The sequence below is a fragment of the Lottia gigantea genome (genome assembly GCF_000327385.1).
Source record: "Lottia gigantea unplaced genomic scaffold LOTGIsca_168, whole genome shotgun sequence".
Taxonomy (NCBI): Eukaryota; Metazoa; Mollusca; class Gastropoda; family Lottiidae; genus Lottia; species Lottia gigantea.
In genome coordinates, this window is record NW_008708100.1 from 247,552 (window position 1) to 264,601 (window position 17,050).

General features: G+C 33.0%; 1 protein-coding gene across 1 annotated transcript in view; it reads right to left on the minus strand.

The window, feature by feature from the left end:
- Positions 1 to 17,050, minus strand: part of LOTGIDRAFT_141832 (hypothetical protein) — a gene marked incomplete at both ends in the record, with an annotated part of 28,808 nt that overhangs the window by 946 nt on the left and 10,812 nt on the right. Inside the window, 9 exons of the mRNA XM_009051462.1 lie at positions 220 to 284; positions 460 to 549; positions 2,144 to 2,275; positions 3,022 to 3,169; positions 3,811 to 3,900; positions 4,197 to 4,282; positions 4,570 to 4,635; positions 4,939 to 5,036; positions 16,156 to 16,288. Of these exons, the coding sequence (XP_009049710.1) occupies positions 220 to 284; positions 460 to 549; positions 2,144 to 2,275; positions 3,022 to 3,169; positions 3,811 to 3,900; positions 4,197 to 4,282; positions 4,570 to 4,635; positions 4,939 to 5,036; positions 16,156 to 16,288 (908 nt within the window). The remainder of the gene's footprint in view (positions 1 to 219; positions 285 to 459; positions 550 to 2,143; positions 2,276 to 3,021; positions 3,170 to 3,810; positions 3,901 to 4,196; positions 4,283 to 4,569; positions 4,636 to 4,938; positions 5,037 to 16,155; positions 16,289 to 17,050) is intronic.

Below are 17,050 nucleotides of genomic sequence, written 5' to 3' on the forward strand. Positions count from 1 at the left end.
TTTTTTGATGAAACGTTGGGTATTAAAGGATGGTATTTGATGTCAAGTTTTATTATTTATTACACCAAGTTCAGTATACATCAAATGAATCACTGTACTACTAGTGGTATTGGTGATCTCATCAGAAAGTCTTCTGTGATTGGTTATTGCTGCCTGTTTTTTCTTTTTGGAATCACCACATTATAATGTGAGTGTATAATAAAGAAAACAGTCACATACCAAGTACTTGTCCCATTGTTCATGTCACAAAATTGTTTATCTTTTAACTCATTGATACTCAACGCCTGAAATAAAGATAAAAAATTCATATTATTAAAATGACATTAGCTGATTGCTAGTTCCTTAGATTAAAATGTTTGTTATATTCCTAGTCCATTTGTCCAAAATCATACAATACAGCTAACATTTGGGTATAAAAACAAAAGTTTACACCTACAAACTGTATTTAAATATACTTACATCTAAACTGTATTTAAATATACTGCCCCATTTTAACCAGCTTAACCAATCTGCCATAGAATTTAGATTAACTAATAAACCACTGAACAACTGAAATCAAATAGAAGTTGATATATTTTGTAAACACCACACCACAACTCAAACAAGTGGTTGCCTAGCAAGATACGTCCACTTTCCTCATACATTTTCAGTATATCAAGGGCAGTCACCAATCTGTGTCAAATCATACCAAAAATCTAATTTGTGCAAGATATTGTTGATTTAATCAAAGACACATTATTTAATAAAATTCTGACATAAACTGTAATAATAATAATAATAATGTGTATATTTATATAGCGCTAAACTCCACAAAAAAGTGTGCTCATAGCGCAAACAAAAAAGGTATAAAGACTAACAAGAGTCGAATAAAACAGTTTTTACTTTGTTCTTGAACATTTTGTGTGTTGGCAAGGATTTTAGACTTTCTGGAAACACAAGGAGGTTGTTCCAAACGTTGGTTGCGGCCAATGAAAAAGCAAGGAAACCATACGTTTTCATGCTATAGTTTGGCACTTGTACTAGATTTTTTTCAATAGATCTCAGATTTCGTGCAGGGACTTTCTTTGCAATAAGATCAGTCAGGTATTCTCGACCCATGTTTGAGGTAGTTTGGTAAGTCAAAGAGACGGTTTTATAATTGATCCGTTTCGATACTGGCAACCAATGGAGCTTTTTCAGAATTGGTGTAATATGGGCGTATTTTGGCGATTTTGTTACAATGCGGGCGGCGGTATTTTGGATTGATTGCAGTCTTGTTATATTGGAGGAAGATGTTTTAGAAAGGAGACTATTACAGTAGTCGATACGAGTTAATACCAATGAACAAACAAGTGTTGCTGCTATAGACTCAGTAATTAACTGTCTGATGCTTCCAGTGTTTCTGAGGTGATAATAGCATTTCTTACGGACGTCGTTCACTGTCACCTCTATCACCTACAAATTTTGATGAGTTTGTACTAAGTCAAGGGCAATCAAATTCCGTTGATCGAAAAATTGTCAAATTCAATCTTAACTAAGATCTCATCATTTTAAATGATCATACCAAATTTCATTTAAATAGGATGAAAACTGTTCTCTCTACTGTGTTCACAAACCAATTTTAATGCGTTTTTCATAAAGGGCAATAACTCAAAAACCGTTCATCGAAAGATAGCCAACTTCATACTTAAGACCGACGGACAGGGGCGACGACAATATACTACCATATATTCATGTGGGCGTATAAAAGTTGAAGCAAAGTGCCGAGAATAGTAGGTGCAAACAAGTATTACATGTATTACATAATTTTAACATATTTTGATTATTTCTGATAGGCTGACAGAGTTAATATAAAGTTAAAGTAGAACTATTGGTAAATTGACACAGTTCACCTCTCTTTTGCCAAACATCATGCCAATACTGGTATATTATATTAGACCTCCTCTCAAGGGGAAATTGAGATTGCATTTCACAGGATATTGAAAAATGTCTGGTTGACAAAAAATTAATTTGACAGCCCTGTATCACAAAATTGTGGCAACGTTTAAATCTTCTTATTTGTCAACTGTCAGTCTGAATACTGAAAGGTAATAACATAATGTATCTAGAATAATTGTTGTTATTAGACTCTTATTTGAACTAGAGCAATAATTAAGGTTCTTACCATCATAAAAACAAAACAAAGAGCAATCAGTAAATTAGCTATGGCCATCATCCTAACACTGGCACTAATAGCAAAAGCTAAACTTGATGCTGACAGAGTGGTTAAAAATAAATCTAACATGAAGAAAAAAAACTTTCCAACATCTGCTTCAAACCCTGAAAATACACAAGTCAAAAAATTTATCTGTTAGTCTCTGCATTGAAGACTCTTATTCAGATGCTTACAATGCATAAGCTTATAAATACAAGTTTTGTGCATCTATGTTAGACATTCACTGATGTGAAAGGATTACTCTTCTGTAAGTAGAATTTGATGAATATTCATTGCATTTTGTGTATGATGTAATAATTTTATCAGGAGAGGAAACCCTCGATAAACTTAAATGATAAACTGGAATTATTTTTGGGGTATTTAAAGGGGGCAGATGCACAATTCTGGGGGGGGGGGTTGATCTGAGTCAAATATGTAAATAATCTTCAGAAGTACTAGAAATGTATGAAAATTGCATAATTCCTTCAAAAAGATCTCAAACTAGGAGTTTTACTCACTATTTTTATATGTCTTTTTTATATATCACAGAGAATCTTAAAATTCGTTCACATTCAAATGCCGATAATTCTTGACACATGGATTTGAAGGCTCAAATTTCAATGGTGAGCTGTAAAAATTATTACTGATTGGCTTAGCTAAAAAATTCCTGTTTCTGAGACTAAAGTATGATAAGTCAGAAAGAATGGCGCACCTGTCCATTTAAGTTTTTTAGGTAAACCATTTTCGGAGAAATACATCATATTATTGTGTTAAGTGGACACAATATTTACAACTTAAACTTGTCCATCCTCCTTTGAAAGTTGAAGGGCAGAAGTTGCATGATCAACCAACATATAAGCAGGTGACTTACCGACCATCCAATACACAATAGATGAAAAGACAATGACTGGAATTAACCTCATTGGTATCACATCACAGAAAACTTTGGCCAGAAAATAGGCTGATACTCGATAAAAACCACTGACATTCTCATGTCTGAAAAACATACATCAACAAATTCATAGTGAGTAATCATAACATGTAAACGATACCTTTCCATACAATAACTTTATGTCCTGTAATAATAGTGGTATAAATAGAGGTTATCCTATGGCTGCAAGGGGATATGGTTTTTATGCCATGAGTGCTTGTGATATTTTCACAAGCACGAGTTTACCATTGGATAACCTATTTATCCGGTCAACTAAGTTGAAAATCGAAATAAATAATCCTTTCTCTGAAAGATGTTGGATATCCCGTACTCCCTTCTACCAATACTACAAATTTAGATGCGAGAAAGTCTGTTAGGTATCGAGTTTAGTCTTTTTTTCAGTGTTTTTGTTTCGTTTGCTTTTAATCATTTCTTCAACATCGACAGAGGCAAACCAAGCATACGCCATCTTTAGCGTTATTGACGTAAAATGTGCATGCGTTAAATGTCAGCCTTTGGACCAGCCCATCGAATACCGCCTGTTGAATACCATATTCATTCCACAGGCTATATTCAACAGGATACAAGAATATCAATTTTATCCGACCTAAACAAATGAGAAAAAAAAAATGGGATCTAGAATGCATTACAGACATAGTAAAATAGAAAAAAAACTCAGGTATAGGATAAAATATAATATACTTACATAAATATAGATCTCTCTTTAATAAACAACTCTATAGCAGATAAATTACCAAATACTTGATTCATAATGATGAAGAAAAATGCACCAACTCTGTAAGAATTTGAAAGTTATCAATAATAAAATAGAAACAAAGCCAAAAAAAAGAGTGTGTTACTGTTTGTACTAGCAGATATATATTGGAAGACTAACAGACAATAAATACACTAGACACATTTATCTGAAATAGTCCAAAACACAATGTTAAGATGTTCTTTTGTGACAAATTACAATGAATAATTATTTTATATTACATTCTGAATTCACTACTCTAATGTAACAGGACTGTAATGATCAGAACATGTGAGCATTTGAAGGACATCAAGTAATAATCAAATTCCTACATTCACCTGTTTTGTACTCCCGAAGTACTTGAATCATCAATTTGCCAATAAACAGCACCAACAATAACAGCAAATATAATCATAACAAAAATCTGCAAATAAAAAATACAATCGAAAAAAATATACAAAATTAATACAATCATAACAAATAATCACTTTCTTGAGAGAAAATATCTACAGACTAACAAATATATTAAGGCAAATCCAAATGTGATGAAAAAAACTATTACAATAGAGGCACTTTGCACAGAAAATTATTTAAAAGTATATTTTGTACAGTTTTACCTCACTTTAAAAGATCAATAAAAGTAAATCATTCAATCAATATGGATGGATTGAAACTTCTCTAGTATATCTGATGTAGAATAAATATTTTTACCTGTAAAATGGAACTTTGTGGATTTCTGAACAAGTTTCTTCCAGTTCTTAGAGAAACAACAAGAAGCTGTAATGAGAAAATTAGAAGATTATATATGAAGCATAAAAGAATTGTAAGTGCTCTGAGAAGAATGAAATGAAAATTATAGAAAAAAATTGTCAGGTTCTTGACAATAAGATGAGTGCCTTCTCAACTGTTTACAGATTAAATCTATTACAACGCCCGGGTCAACCATGAAATTGGTAGCATCTAGATCATCTGGATCAAGCAATTGGTGGTATTTATCAATCCCAGTCAACCAGATAAGCAGTCTGAGCCTTTCAATCAACTGTGGTAGACAGTCAACCTGAGGCGTCCATATTTACATACCTGCCAAGCAAAAGATGTTGCATAGGATATAGCAGGTTGTTTAACAACAGCATCATTTTCTACATTACGTTTATATTGTTGATGTATAGGATTGATTTCTTCCATTAACCTACAAAATATTATTAATATAATAAATCAATCCCCACTTTATTTTATTTTCATGGATTTCCGGAAATGATTAATAATTTACATGTGCGACCTCCGCATTAGCTTGTTTTGATAAACATGGGTTTTCTGTACAATATCAGCTAGTAGAATGAATCCAGTAGTTTCAAGCAAGGTAAAATGTATTAATGTATATTTTGACAAATACAAAATGGCGGATTTCAGTTATTACCAAACGTCACCATTTTTTATCAGCCGAATTTCCTTATAATCCCAAGCCGTAATCGAAATTCCAAGTGTCGTCTGCTAGAATGTAGTCCAACGAATGAAGTCACGTGATCAACTAGCGGATTCCGTGTCAGCAGAAAATTTCTATGGAACACAAAGTGGACCATATTCTTATGTTGTTTCAGTGACTTTTAGCAATAAATCACGCTACGTATCTTATTTTGTAAGTCACTATTTTTTTTTAAATCGTGGTTCTTTCAAGGAATTGTTACTAGTTATAATGAATTGATATTAAAGATAAATACTAAGAGAAGTTAATTATACCACACGGTATCCATACAACGTGTTTTTCTAGACTTACTTATAGATCAAACATTGTACACGAAAATAGGTGAGGCATTCTGCCGCCGTTCCCGAGTTGCTCATGAAATATGGGTCAAAGTGAAGGATTCATAAAGAAAATCGAAACAAACCAATTTTAATTAATTTGTAGAATATCTGAGGAAACATTTAATACATAAAAAAAAAATTCGTTTTTTTAACTTTGACGAAATTCGGTGTTGAATCCTTATATCCAGGAAAATAGGTTACACCACTGTAATAATCGTTAAACATATTTTACACTCACTTATTCCTCCATGTTGACTGTTGATATTTTTCTACTAATTTCTTGTGAATACTAGTATCTAAAATATCAATGAGTAACAATTAACAAATTCCTCTTTCAAACTTACTGTAATTTAATTAATATCTCTCTTGGGGGATAGCCAAAACCCTTCATGGTTAAATTAAGGAAAGTTAGGTATGAATGCATGCAAAGTTTGATAGTAGTCCAGCATCAAGATAGGAATATAGCAATTAACATAAAATACATCCTTAATTTCTCAGTGGTATAACAGAAAATAGAGTGATCATGTATGGATATATCAGAGGATATTAAAGGTTTTTCCTTCAATGCTAGGTTATCAAGACATGCTATACTTTACAGTTGTTGTTGTTTCTGAACGAATGGAAGATTCACGGAAATAATTACAAATGAAAAAGAGTTTAGTCCTACTTTGTACCTAATTGGCTAATGAAAACACCATGACTAAACTTTTTCCATGTTGGCCCTCCAGTCTGCATCACTGATGAGGGGAAAGAAGGTCAAAGTCCAAGATATTCTCTCGACCTATGCCAGAAACGAACCTTGGACCTTCTTGTAAGCAAGCTTGAAAATCACTGAGCCATTTGGACTCACATAAAAGTAGTATATGTCTTTTCGGATATGACGCATTTCACTTCTGCGCGTGCGCAGCTTTTTCATGCGTCATATCCGAAAAGACACAACTGTTAAAATGTATTATAACAGACTCCCCAAACTGTTAAAATGTATCATAACAGACTCCCCAAACTGTTAAAATGTATTATAACAGACTCCCCAGACTGTTAAAATGTATTATAACAGACTCCCCAAACTGTTAAAATGTATTATAACAGACTCCCCCAAACTGTTAAAATGTATTATAACAGACTCCCCCAAACTTAAAATGTATTATAACAGACTCCCCAAACTGCTAAAATGTATTATAACAGACTCCCCAAACTGTATTATAACAGACTCCATATAAATTACCCAAACCACAGACAAGAATCACTATAATAATACAGAATGAACTAACTGCATTAAAAAAAAAAGATGTCTTTAATTTTAAAACACAAACAAAAAAAATTTGAAGGAGACGGTTTCTTTTCTGCGCTAACATCTCTCATCCCCAAAGTGGCCAACTTTGTCTCAAACAAGAAATTTCCTCAGGAGTAGATATAAGCGATGCAGTGAAAAGATCTAACGAGTTGAACAACATATGAGAGAAATGCGAAATAAAAATTATTGGATAAAAACCTCAACTGATTAATGGGAGGTAACACTGTTTTTTTGTTTATACACAGTTGTCTAGAGTATTATTGATTTAATAAATTACCTTTAACGCCTAGTAACAGTCACTCGTCTGTTGTTCACTGGATATATGTCACGCTATAATTAACATATCACGCGTGCAACGTCAGCACAGACAGTCTAGACTCTCAACTGTTAGCCATGTTTTTGTTGAAGATTAGGAATTTAATCATACAAAAAATCAAGGTATGTTCTTTTTGTTTGATTTAATCATAAGACGACAGGGTGGAATTTAGATTAATTTGCTGTTTTATTCAAAATATCAATTTTTGTTTATTCCAGTTTAATAGATGCCAACATTTCATATCACGAAGAATATTTAAACCATCGGTAAGGGGATAGAAAAAGGCCAAGAATTTTTACCAAACTCTGTGACAAATATCCAAGGTTGTGGATACAGATTTTCAAAAATAGAACAAAGGATGACGAGCGATCCTAATAAGAGCGGTCTTAGTTATCTCCCGTCTTACACTATTGGCAGTCATAACTTAAAGGTCATGACCACTCTTATTAGAATCGCTCGTGACCTCATTTTTCAAACCGCTATTATTAGGATCGGTCGTGACATTTCATAAAGTGATTCATTTCTATCGCTTTCTCCTTGTATTAAATCTTTTGTATTAAAAATATATGGTGTTTATTTCATTATTGAACAAATATGTCTTTAATAAATGTCCATCCTCCTAAAAAGTTTTTCGGTGCGAGAGACATTCAAAAGTCATTGGGTTCCCATGGGCAAAATATCCCGGAGAAAAACATCTCCCAGGGCACAATTATACAGGTCCAGGCACTAGGTTAGATCTACGATTGGACGAAAATGATAATCCCAAACCAGGGGAAGAACCCGTTAATAGAGTTGACGCAGCAGCGCTCAAACACGACATACTGTACAGAAACAAAGACATAACATTCAGACACCAAGCAGACAAACAAATGATAGACGAACACGAAAATATTCCCTATGACACTTTCAAAGAGAAATTACAGTAGGCTCTTATCATAAAACTCTTGAAGGCAAAATTGAAATTGGGTATGGGCATAGCAGACGAGATTCACAAAGAATTTCGAAAAAACAAACATTACCTCAAAGTCAAAGTTTTTGATAAAGATGAAATTTGGTCAGCCGATTTAATCAGCTAATCAACATTTAATTAATGTCAGTCGAGAGAGGGTATAAGTATTGTTTGACGGTGATCGATATATACACGAGATACGCTTGGGTCTTTCCCTTGAAAAACAAATCGGGTCTGACTGTCAAACATTCGAAACCATAATGAAACAATCCGACAGACAACCCCTAAAGTTGTGGGTTGATAAAGGAAGCGAATTCTACAACAGAAATGTGAAATCTCTGGGGTTTGAAATTTACAGCACGCATAATGAAGGTAAGGCCGTAGTGATGGAAAGATTCAATAGGACTCTTAAAAGCAAATTATTCAAGAAATTCACGGAATTGAAATCTCAAAAATGGCTTAAAATATTACCAGTTGTTGTCGACGAATACAATAACAAAATACATTCGTCTATAGGTGTGACGCCAACGCAAGCCTCGAATAACCCTAATATCATAAAGTCTGTCAACACTCGAAACAACTTTGAAAACGAGATTAGCAATTTGAATATTAAACCCAAATTCAAAGTTGGAGATCGAGTTCGTATTTTTAAATACAAATCATTGTTTCAGAAAGGTTACGTCGGGTATTGGACTAACGAGATATTCATCGTTGATAAAATAAATAGCACATCACCTCCCACGTATGAATTGATCGATCAAGACAAAGAACAAATCATAGGAAGGTTTTATCAAAATGAACTTCAAAAAACTGACTTTTAAAAATGAATCTCGAAAATGAAGATTTAGATGAAAGATTAAGAAATTTGGATGTCGACAAGCATTTACGCTTTCTTAAATTAAGATTTTTTAAATTTAAATGTAAATTTATCTTCAAAATATTATTGAATGTGTTTCATCAGAATGTAATACAGGTTTTTTCAAACACAAACTACATATATATTTCGTCAATTGGGTCTTCAACAATACTTACCGCCTACTTCGAAAAACATAACACCTCAAAAAATCAACTTAAAAAAAAAACTGACTTTTAAAAATGAATGCATTTCTCGATAAATACGGAAAAGACACGACCACAAACTTCAACTTGTGAAATGGGCCAAGGAATTGAACGTCTCGCCGTTTTATTATTGCATGCGAGATGAAATTGATGAACTGAAATACAAGAAAGGTAAATTTTACGCCATCACAAACATTCATACGTCAGATCAAAAAGGAGTTCATCACTCTGCTCTACACAAAGATTCTTTGAATAACTTTTATTTCTTTGATTCTTTCGGTCTAGAACCGACAGAAGAGATAACGAAATTGACTAGCAAACCAATCAAATGTTCTACGTTTCAAATTCAAATGCCAGGACAAAAGCTGTGTGGACAGCTGTCGCTTTGGGTTTTATATCGGTTGAGTTTGGGAGAAAAGTTTGAAGAAATTATAATAAATTTAACTCAATAAAAATGGCAAACAAGTTTGGATTAGGGTCTTTACCTCTAGAATCTAAAAATCCCATAACGGCGTTTATAAACAAAGCGAAACCTTTTTTCGTGGATCAAATCGGAGACACCTTACAAGGGGATATTGATATGAACAATTTCAAAATAAGTAATATAAAGTTTCCAGGAAACGATAACGATGCCGTGAACAAGAAATATTTACTGGATCAAATTCAAATAGATAAGGACCATGTTGAAAATAGAATAACTGACGTGAAAAGATACCTCAGACGAAATATTAAAAATCTTGTGAACGAAACCAAACTACAACAAGAGTTAACGAGTTTGAAACGTCTTATTTAAAGTGGATTAAACAAGTCAGTTGATATCTAAATTAGACGATAAGATTACAAAGGTAAAAATAGATGCCAACGTTTAATAGATAACCAAAATGTAAACGAGGATAGATTGAAATGAAAACTAACCGCTTTGGAAAGAAAACTTGGCGAATTGCTAGCAGAACTAGACAAGACCGTGGACAAAACCGAGTTACAAAATTCGATATCCAATTTGAACGAAAAGATCGCGAAGCAAAAATCAGATGTTCAAGATATAATTAACACACATCCCATTGACAAAGATACGTTGAAACGACAATTGACTGCTTTGGATACTAAAATCACGGACGAATTAGAAAAAGAAGTGGGTGTGATTAAAAACTTTCTTCAAAATAAATTTCGAGATGATATGAAAAATTATATTAAAGAACAGGTCAATCTATTGGTATCTAGAATTCATGACGATTTTTTGAGACAAGAGAGAAAGTTGACCAAATTAGAAGTCATATTATTTCAATCTTTCATTCGAAAGTGACACTGTCTTCGATGGAAAAGACCAAATTTATAAATCAAACAAATACGGATTCAAAGCAGAAATAAAAGTGGCTTCTCTCGTAGACGGAGAACCTAAAAACGTATTCAATATCAGCGAAACGGAAGCGTTTACTTTTTAAGGTAAATGTATGATTAACATAGATTTTCCCATGAAGGTTAAAGTCAATAAAGTAGTTTTCAAACAAATCACTGACGGTAAAGATGATGTTTTCATAAATCTTTTTTTTTTCAATGATGGTAATTTGGAAGAGACTATACGTTTAAAAAATAAAATGGATAGATTATATGAAATTGAAACAAAAAATGATAAATATGTAGACCAATTTAAAATGCATGTAATATATAATAAGGATATCATTGGAATCAAAGATTTAGATATATTGGAGACGGAAAATCCACCATCAACTAAAATAATAAAAATTCCACCATCACTTATAATACCCGGACACACACTCGAACCAATAGAATCGAGCAGTTACGAGTTTTTAGGAACAACAGACTTTGAAAACGTAAAACTGTTTTTTGTTTTAGGTGGAAAATACACCTCGATCGATGTTCATAAAAGTCAACAAGAAAGAGAGTTTATAGTATTTTTATCGTTTGGCGAAGACTTCGAGCTTAAAGGTGGTGGTTATATTTGTAGAGCCAAGATAAACATTGAAAAAGAAAAAAGAAAATATTCCTATCATCTTAATGAGGACCATACAAAACAAGAAATGTCGTTAGTACGCGTAAATGTTTTTATTTTGAATATCCAAAAATATAATAATGTTAGGTTTCTCGAAGGGTTTGGATTATCGGAAATTCACTTAATTTAACGACTTTAAAAATGGAACTCGAAAGCAGACAACATTACATGATAGACAAACAAGAAGAGTTGAAAATAAAGTTAAGACAGTGCAATACATGCAGGAAAACATGGAGTAGAATCGATTCTTTTTTCAAAACAGCGAGCACAGTTCTAATGGTAGGAGTAATGGTGGCAACGACCGTGACTGGTGGATTAATGCTTCCGGTCATCGTCCCAACCGTATTGGCTGCATTAACAGCGTTCAAACGACCTCTTGCGGTCTCATCACTTTAGGTTTCACAAGCAAAAAGAAAGCTCATTATAAAAAGAAAACGGATATCTTGAATATGTATCTTAATCAATTGTACATTTTTTTCGAAAGATCGAGAGAATACAAGAACATAACAGTTGAAGAATTAAAAGAATTCAATGAAATTCTGGACAAATTCCATACAGAAATATCAGCGCAAAATAAAAAAATAAAAAATATATACTTAAAAAAATATGAATAAAATCGAACACATGAAACATTGATAGAAAACGTCCTATTTTCCGATGTTATCAAGGCTATCTCTGATAAATTTAAAACATTCCAAGGACAAATTAAAATAGATGGAGAGATAGACGAGGAAGGGAATCACAGACAATACATGTCACTCCTCGGTTTCAATGCCAAAACTTTTCACAATATCTTTTCGAATATGGACAAAAAATCTAATGCTTCCGATTGGTATTTTACAGGAAAAATAATTTTAATGAAAGACAATTTCCAAGAAATCAAAAGATCGTGAGTTGGTAGAGGAGGAACTGATCTACTTAAAAAGATAAATGAATACGAAGGTGAAAATTGTTACATACCTACAGATGGTCACTGTTTTATCAAATGCGTCAAAGATTTGAACAAAGATTTAAAGTATAAATTTCAAGAATACATCAACTGGTTTTCAAAAGCAAATACAAAAGGAGTAATGACTTGTGCTAGAATGAAGGAATTCAACAAGAAATTTAACACTTCTTTTCAAATTTATAATCCCAAAAACAGACATTTACATCCCAGAGACGTTCACGATGAATTAGATTGGGTTTTTTACTTACACAACTCGCATTTCTGTCTGATTAGAAGAAGCCAAAAAAGTTTGGGAATTCAAGAAATAGAAGACAATTACGAACAGGTGTGGAAAACGTGTAGGGACGAGCAACACAGGTTTCACCTCTCAAACTAAACGTGTTTTCAAGTATGAGTGATGATGCGTTATTCGCTTGGGATTGCGAAACTATTCAGAAAAAGAAACGCGAAGAGCAATTCCGTATTGTTGCACTTTGGTCAATTTGGAAAAACTAAGAAAAATGTTGGACAGAATAAAACGTCCAACAGATGATATTCCAAATTACGACAAACTAATGACCATTGAAACATTTGTGGGTCTGGACTGCATAGATCAAATGTTGAAATATTTAGGTCAATATGATAGAAAGAGATTAATATTAATTTCTCACAACAGCAGTGGATTCGACAACTGGATCGTGCTTAAAAACACGTCAAAGTTGTCAAAGTGTCCACTGATAACGCAGAGGGGTATTTTGTCTTTACCTATGTCTAATCCTTTCACCGATAAAGATTTACAGAAAAACTGGAAAAGACAGAAAAAAATAACGAGCGATAAAAACTATTTGCAAAATATCAGTTTCACATGTTCCTACCAACATGAAAAATCTAGTTTGGCTGCATGGGGAAATTCGTCCAATCTTTCCGCGAATTTGAGAAAGATTGCCGACGTAGATATCGCTAAATACACCCAAGACAACTGGGAGGAATTGAGAGACGAATGGGAACCATATGCAAAAAGGGATACCCTATGTCTTGGAGCTTGTTTGATAAAATATAACCAAGTCATGAAAGAAGTTGTAAACCAGAATATATCCAATAATCTAACGGCTCCATCTTTATCTTTAAAGGGTTGGTATTATTTGTATCATTACGATAAAGAAATGGTTGAAGAAGAATGGTATGAAACTACTAGAATGGTTCCAAAACATACCGAAAAAGAAAAAGTTTATTCGCACACTAATCCTTTTATAAGAAATTTTATCAGACGATCTATTAAAGGAGGAAGAGTTTCGGCAAATAGAAAATCATTTGAAACGAAAAAAATGGACGAAATTTGTAACGTATTAAAGGAATATATTTCACAAAGTGAAATACGAAGTGACACAGAAAGTAATAACATAATTGATTTATTCAAGACTTAAAAAAATAAACTGTACTAAACTAATGGCATTTGATGCTAACGGTTGATACGCTTCCGCCATGTCGGATTTAGACAGTGAATATCCGAGAGCAGAAAGTGGAAGACCGTTTCTACCAGAAGAAGAAAAAGAATTTGTAAAACTCTTCAATAAACAAAAATTCAGACCTAGAACAGCTATTTTAACAGTGTGGTTTGACTATCCCAAAAACATGTTCTTCCAACCGATACCAGCTAAAGATAAAATCACTTTCACGAATAAAGAAGGTAAAAAGGAAACGGGTAACAAAATCAGGTTCAGAAATGGTTTCTGTCACGACGTTTTAACATCGGTCGATATTCAAGAAATAGATAAAGCCGGTGGACGAATTATAAGAATATTAGATGGTATAGTATACGAAAAAAATTTTAAAACTCCACCCTAGAGATTATATTTTAATTTTGAGAGATCTAAGAAATAAATATAAACGAGAAGGTAATATCGTGGGTAGTAATTGCATGAAATTATTAGGTAATTCCTTGTATGGTAAATCAATTCAAAAAGATATATTCACAACTAGACATTTATGGAATGAAGCAACTTTACAGGCTAACTTTGATTCACGTGTTAAAACCTATGAGAAAATTAATGATACTCAATATATTGTTGAAACAGAAATTGAAGAAAAAGAGACCGAAGATAGTAAATCTACACAACTAACACCTAGTCATTTGGGATCATTCGTTTTATCTCACAGTAAAAAAATAATGAACAATTTCATTCACGTCATAAATGGATTTTATAAACCCGAAATATACTATACCGACACCGTAGTTTGTACATTTCATCCAACAATTGGAAAAAACTAAACAGAGCTGGTTTGGTCTCCGAAAAAGACTATTGCAAAGGTAAAAACGATTACGGTGATGGTGGAATTATATTTGGTTTATATTTAGCACCAAAAGTCAAATACAACATCATTTTGACTTCCGATGGTGTTTTAAAAGAAAAGAAAACGTTTAAAGGTTATTCTAATGATAAGATAAGTGTAGAAGATTACGTTCAGTTAGCAAGTTATTCCAAATAATAAACAAACTAAAGTTTTTAGAAGTTATTTGAATAATGTTAAAAGAAAACCACCAAACAGTGAAGGAATTATGTATCCTTACAACGACAAAGATGAGTATAGTTTTAATGAAAACTATGAATTTGATGATTTAGATTATCTTACTATTCAAGAAGAGAATGAAGATTGTTTTAAATGAAGTTGAATGACAATTACTTCGTTGCCAAAGTCTATGAACCTGTTTTTACCGTCTTTGATTTCCAGATTTATATCTAAGAATTGACTGGTAAATAGGTCATTTGAAACGGTTTCTCTATAATTCTGTATCAGATCGGCACCGTAAAAGTCGGTATGCTGTATATGATTTGGCGTTTGTGCTTGTTGAAAAATCCACCGTTGATCAAATCAAATTACAGTGAATGTTGATCACGTCGATGTCGTTCTCGATGTTGGCCTTGTGCAGCGCCAATGTCGATTGCGCGTATATTAGTTTATCGAACCCTAGAAACGCATTCAACGAATTTTCTACGTTGAAATCGACTTGACTGTTATTTCTCAAGATCAGTTTTATTTTGTTCAGATTCAAATTACCTTCGAATTCGATATTGTTTTTACAGTTCACGCTTCCTGCGTATTCGTATAGGTAATCGTTGATGGCTACGTATTCGTAGCTTCCCGGTAGTAAGCTTATGGTTTTGAACGTAACTCCGTTATCCGTCGATATTTTTAGTTGATTGTTGTTTTCGTTGATATTTCTAATGGAATTGTAAACAGAGAAATACTTTAATCCCAGTTCGAACTGTTTATTGCGATCGAGTTCATACTCGTAGTCTAGAGACAATTTAATGTCTGATTTATTCGAGGTGATAACGAACAATTGCTCTTTATTGGACATTTTTAATGACGTTTATACAGTCTATTTTAGTGATGATTTTTTTCTCCAAAAGTCGTTTTAATATGCCATTGACTTCGTTGTATTGTCTGTCCGATCGATGACCTTCCTTCATGGCCGCTAATATTACTCGTAATCTATTAACTAGTTCCTCGTTGTTGTCGGATAAAAAAGTTATACCTTGTCCAGATGCCACCATATCATCGAATTCGTCTATTTCTTGTATGATTGGATAATCTTCTGCATAATCATCTACCTCCTCTTCATCTTGCTCAATAACTTTTGTTATATATAAATCAACTTCTTACAATCTTCTTGTTTCGGGTCCCGACTTTCTGATCGCATGTAGAAATTTTAAGTATGCTACTAAATCCTTGTAATCGGCAATTTCAACATCCTCGCCATTCATTAAATCTATTAATCCTCTCGTTAATGTAAATATAAAGTCTTTTGTGTCAATTTTGAATTGTGGTGAATTTCCACTAAATCTTATTCTAAAACCATTACACAATAACCCCACTTCATCAATGATTGGTGAAATGCTCTTTGGTAAATCTGGGTCAGGGTTTGAAAAAAGACGTTTTATATCGTTTATATCGTCTAATGTCTTAATACCACCATATTCAATCGGTGGATCTTTATGGGGTGAAGGTTCTATAGCGAGTCTCTTTTTAATATTTTCTTGAGTTTTTAATATGGGTTGAAATAGAGTCTGTAGATTTTCCGTTAATCCGAGTTGTTGTAATCTGTTATTTTCAACTTGGGTCTTTATTTTATTCTTAGCTTTGATATATTCTCTATTTCTTTTTAAAAAATTATTCCAATCCGTCATTTTAAAAAAAATAAAATTAACATATGTTTTAACAATGTATTAACAAATACATATTCATGATCATCCGGGTTTCTCCATTGAGCTTTACAAACCTTTTTAAACATGTCTCTGTCCATTCCGTAATTTATCGACTGAATGATTTGAGATAAATCTTTGTCGTTTAATTCGAATAATAAAAAACAATTTGCGTTCTTTCTGATAAACATGGCGTCCATTCCATAGAAAGATTGTGATTGGTATATGCAGTGACAGTTGTGATGTCTTCCTTTCGTGAAGAATTCTTGTTGAACGGTTTGACTTTTTTGTGCCACGCAGTCGTCAAAGACAATCAAGTTCTTACGGTGGTTGTCGATTTTAGACAAGTCTAAATCGTTGACGTTTTTAGTCAGAAACACTTTGACGTCGGTCGGTTTCAGAGAAGGATTCTTTTCTTTGATAAAGCCGTCTAAAATGTCTTTTATTTCCGCGTTCTCTTGCAAGTCTTCGTTGCTTTCGTAGTAGTGAAAAATGTCTTGAACTTCTTCTTTCGAGATGTATTCCAAAGGTTTGAGAAACTGATAATAGGATTGTTCGGGAGTAGTTGTGTAAATATACAGAGACTCGAAATCTAAAAGATTCGGTGTTGTCAACATGTTAAAAGTG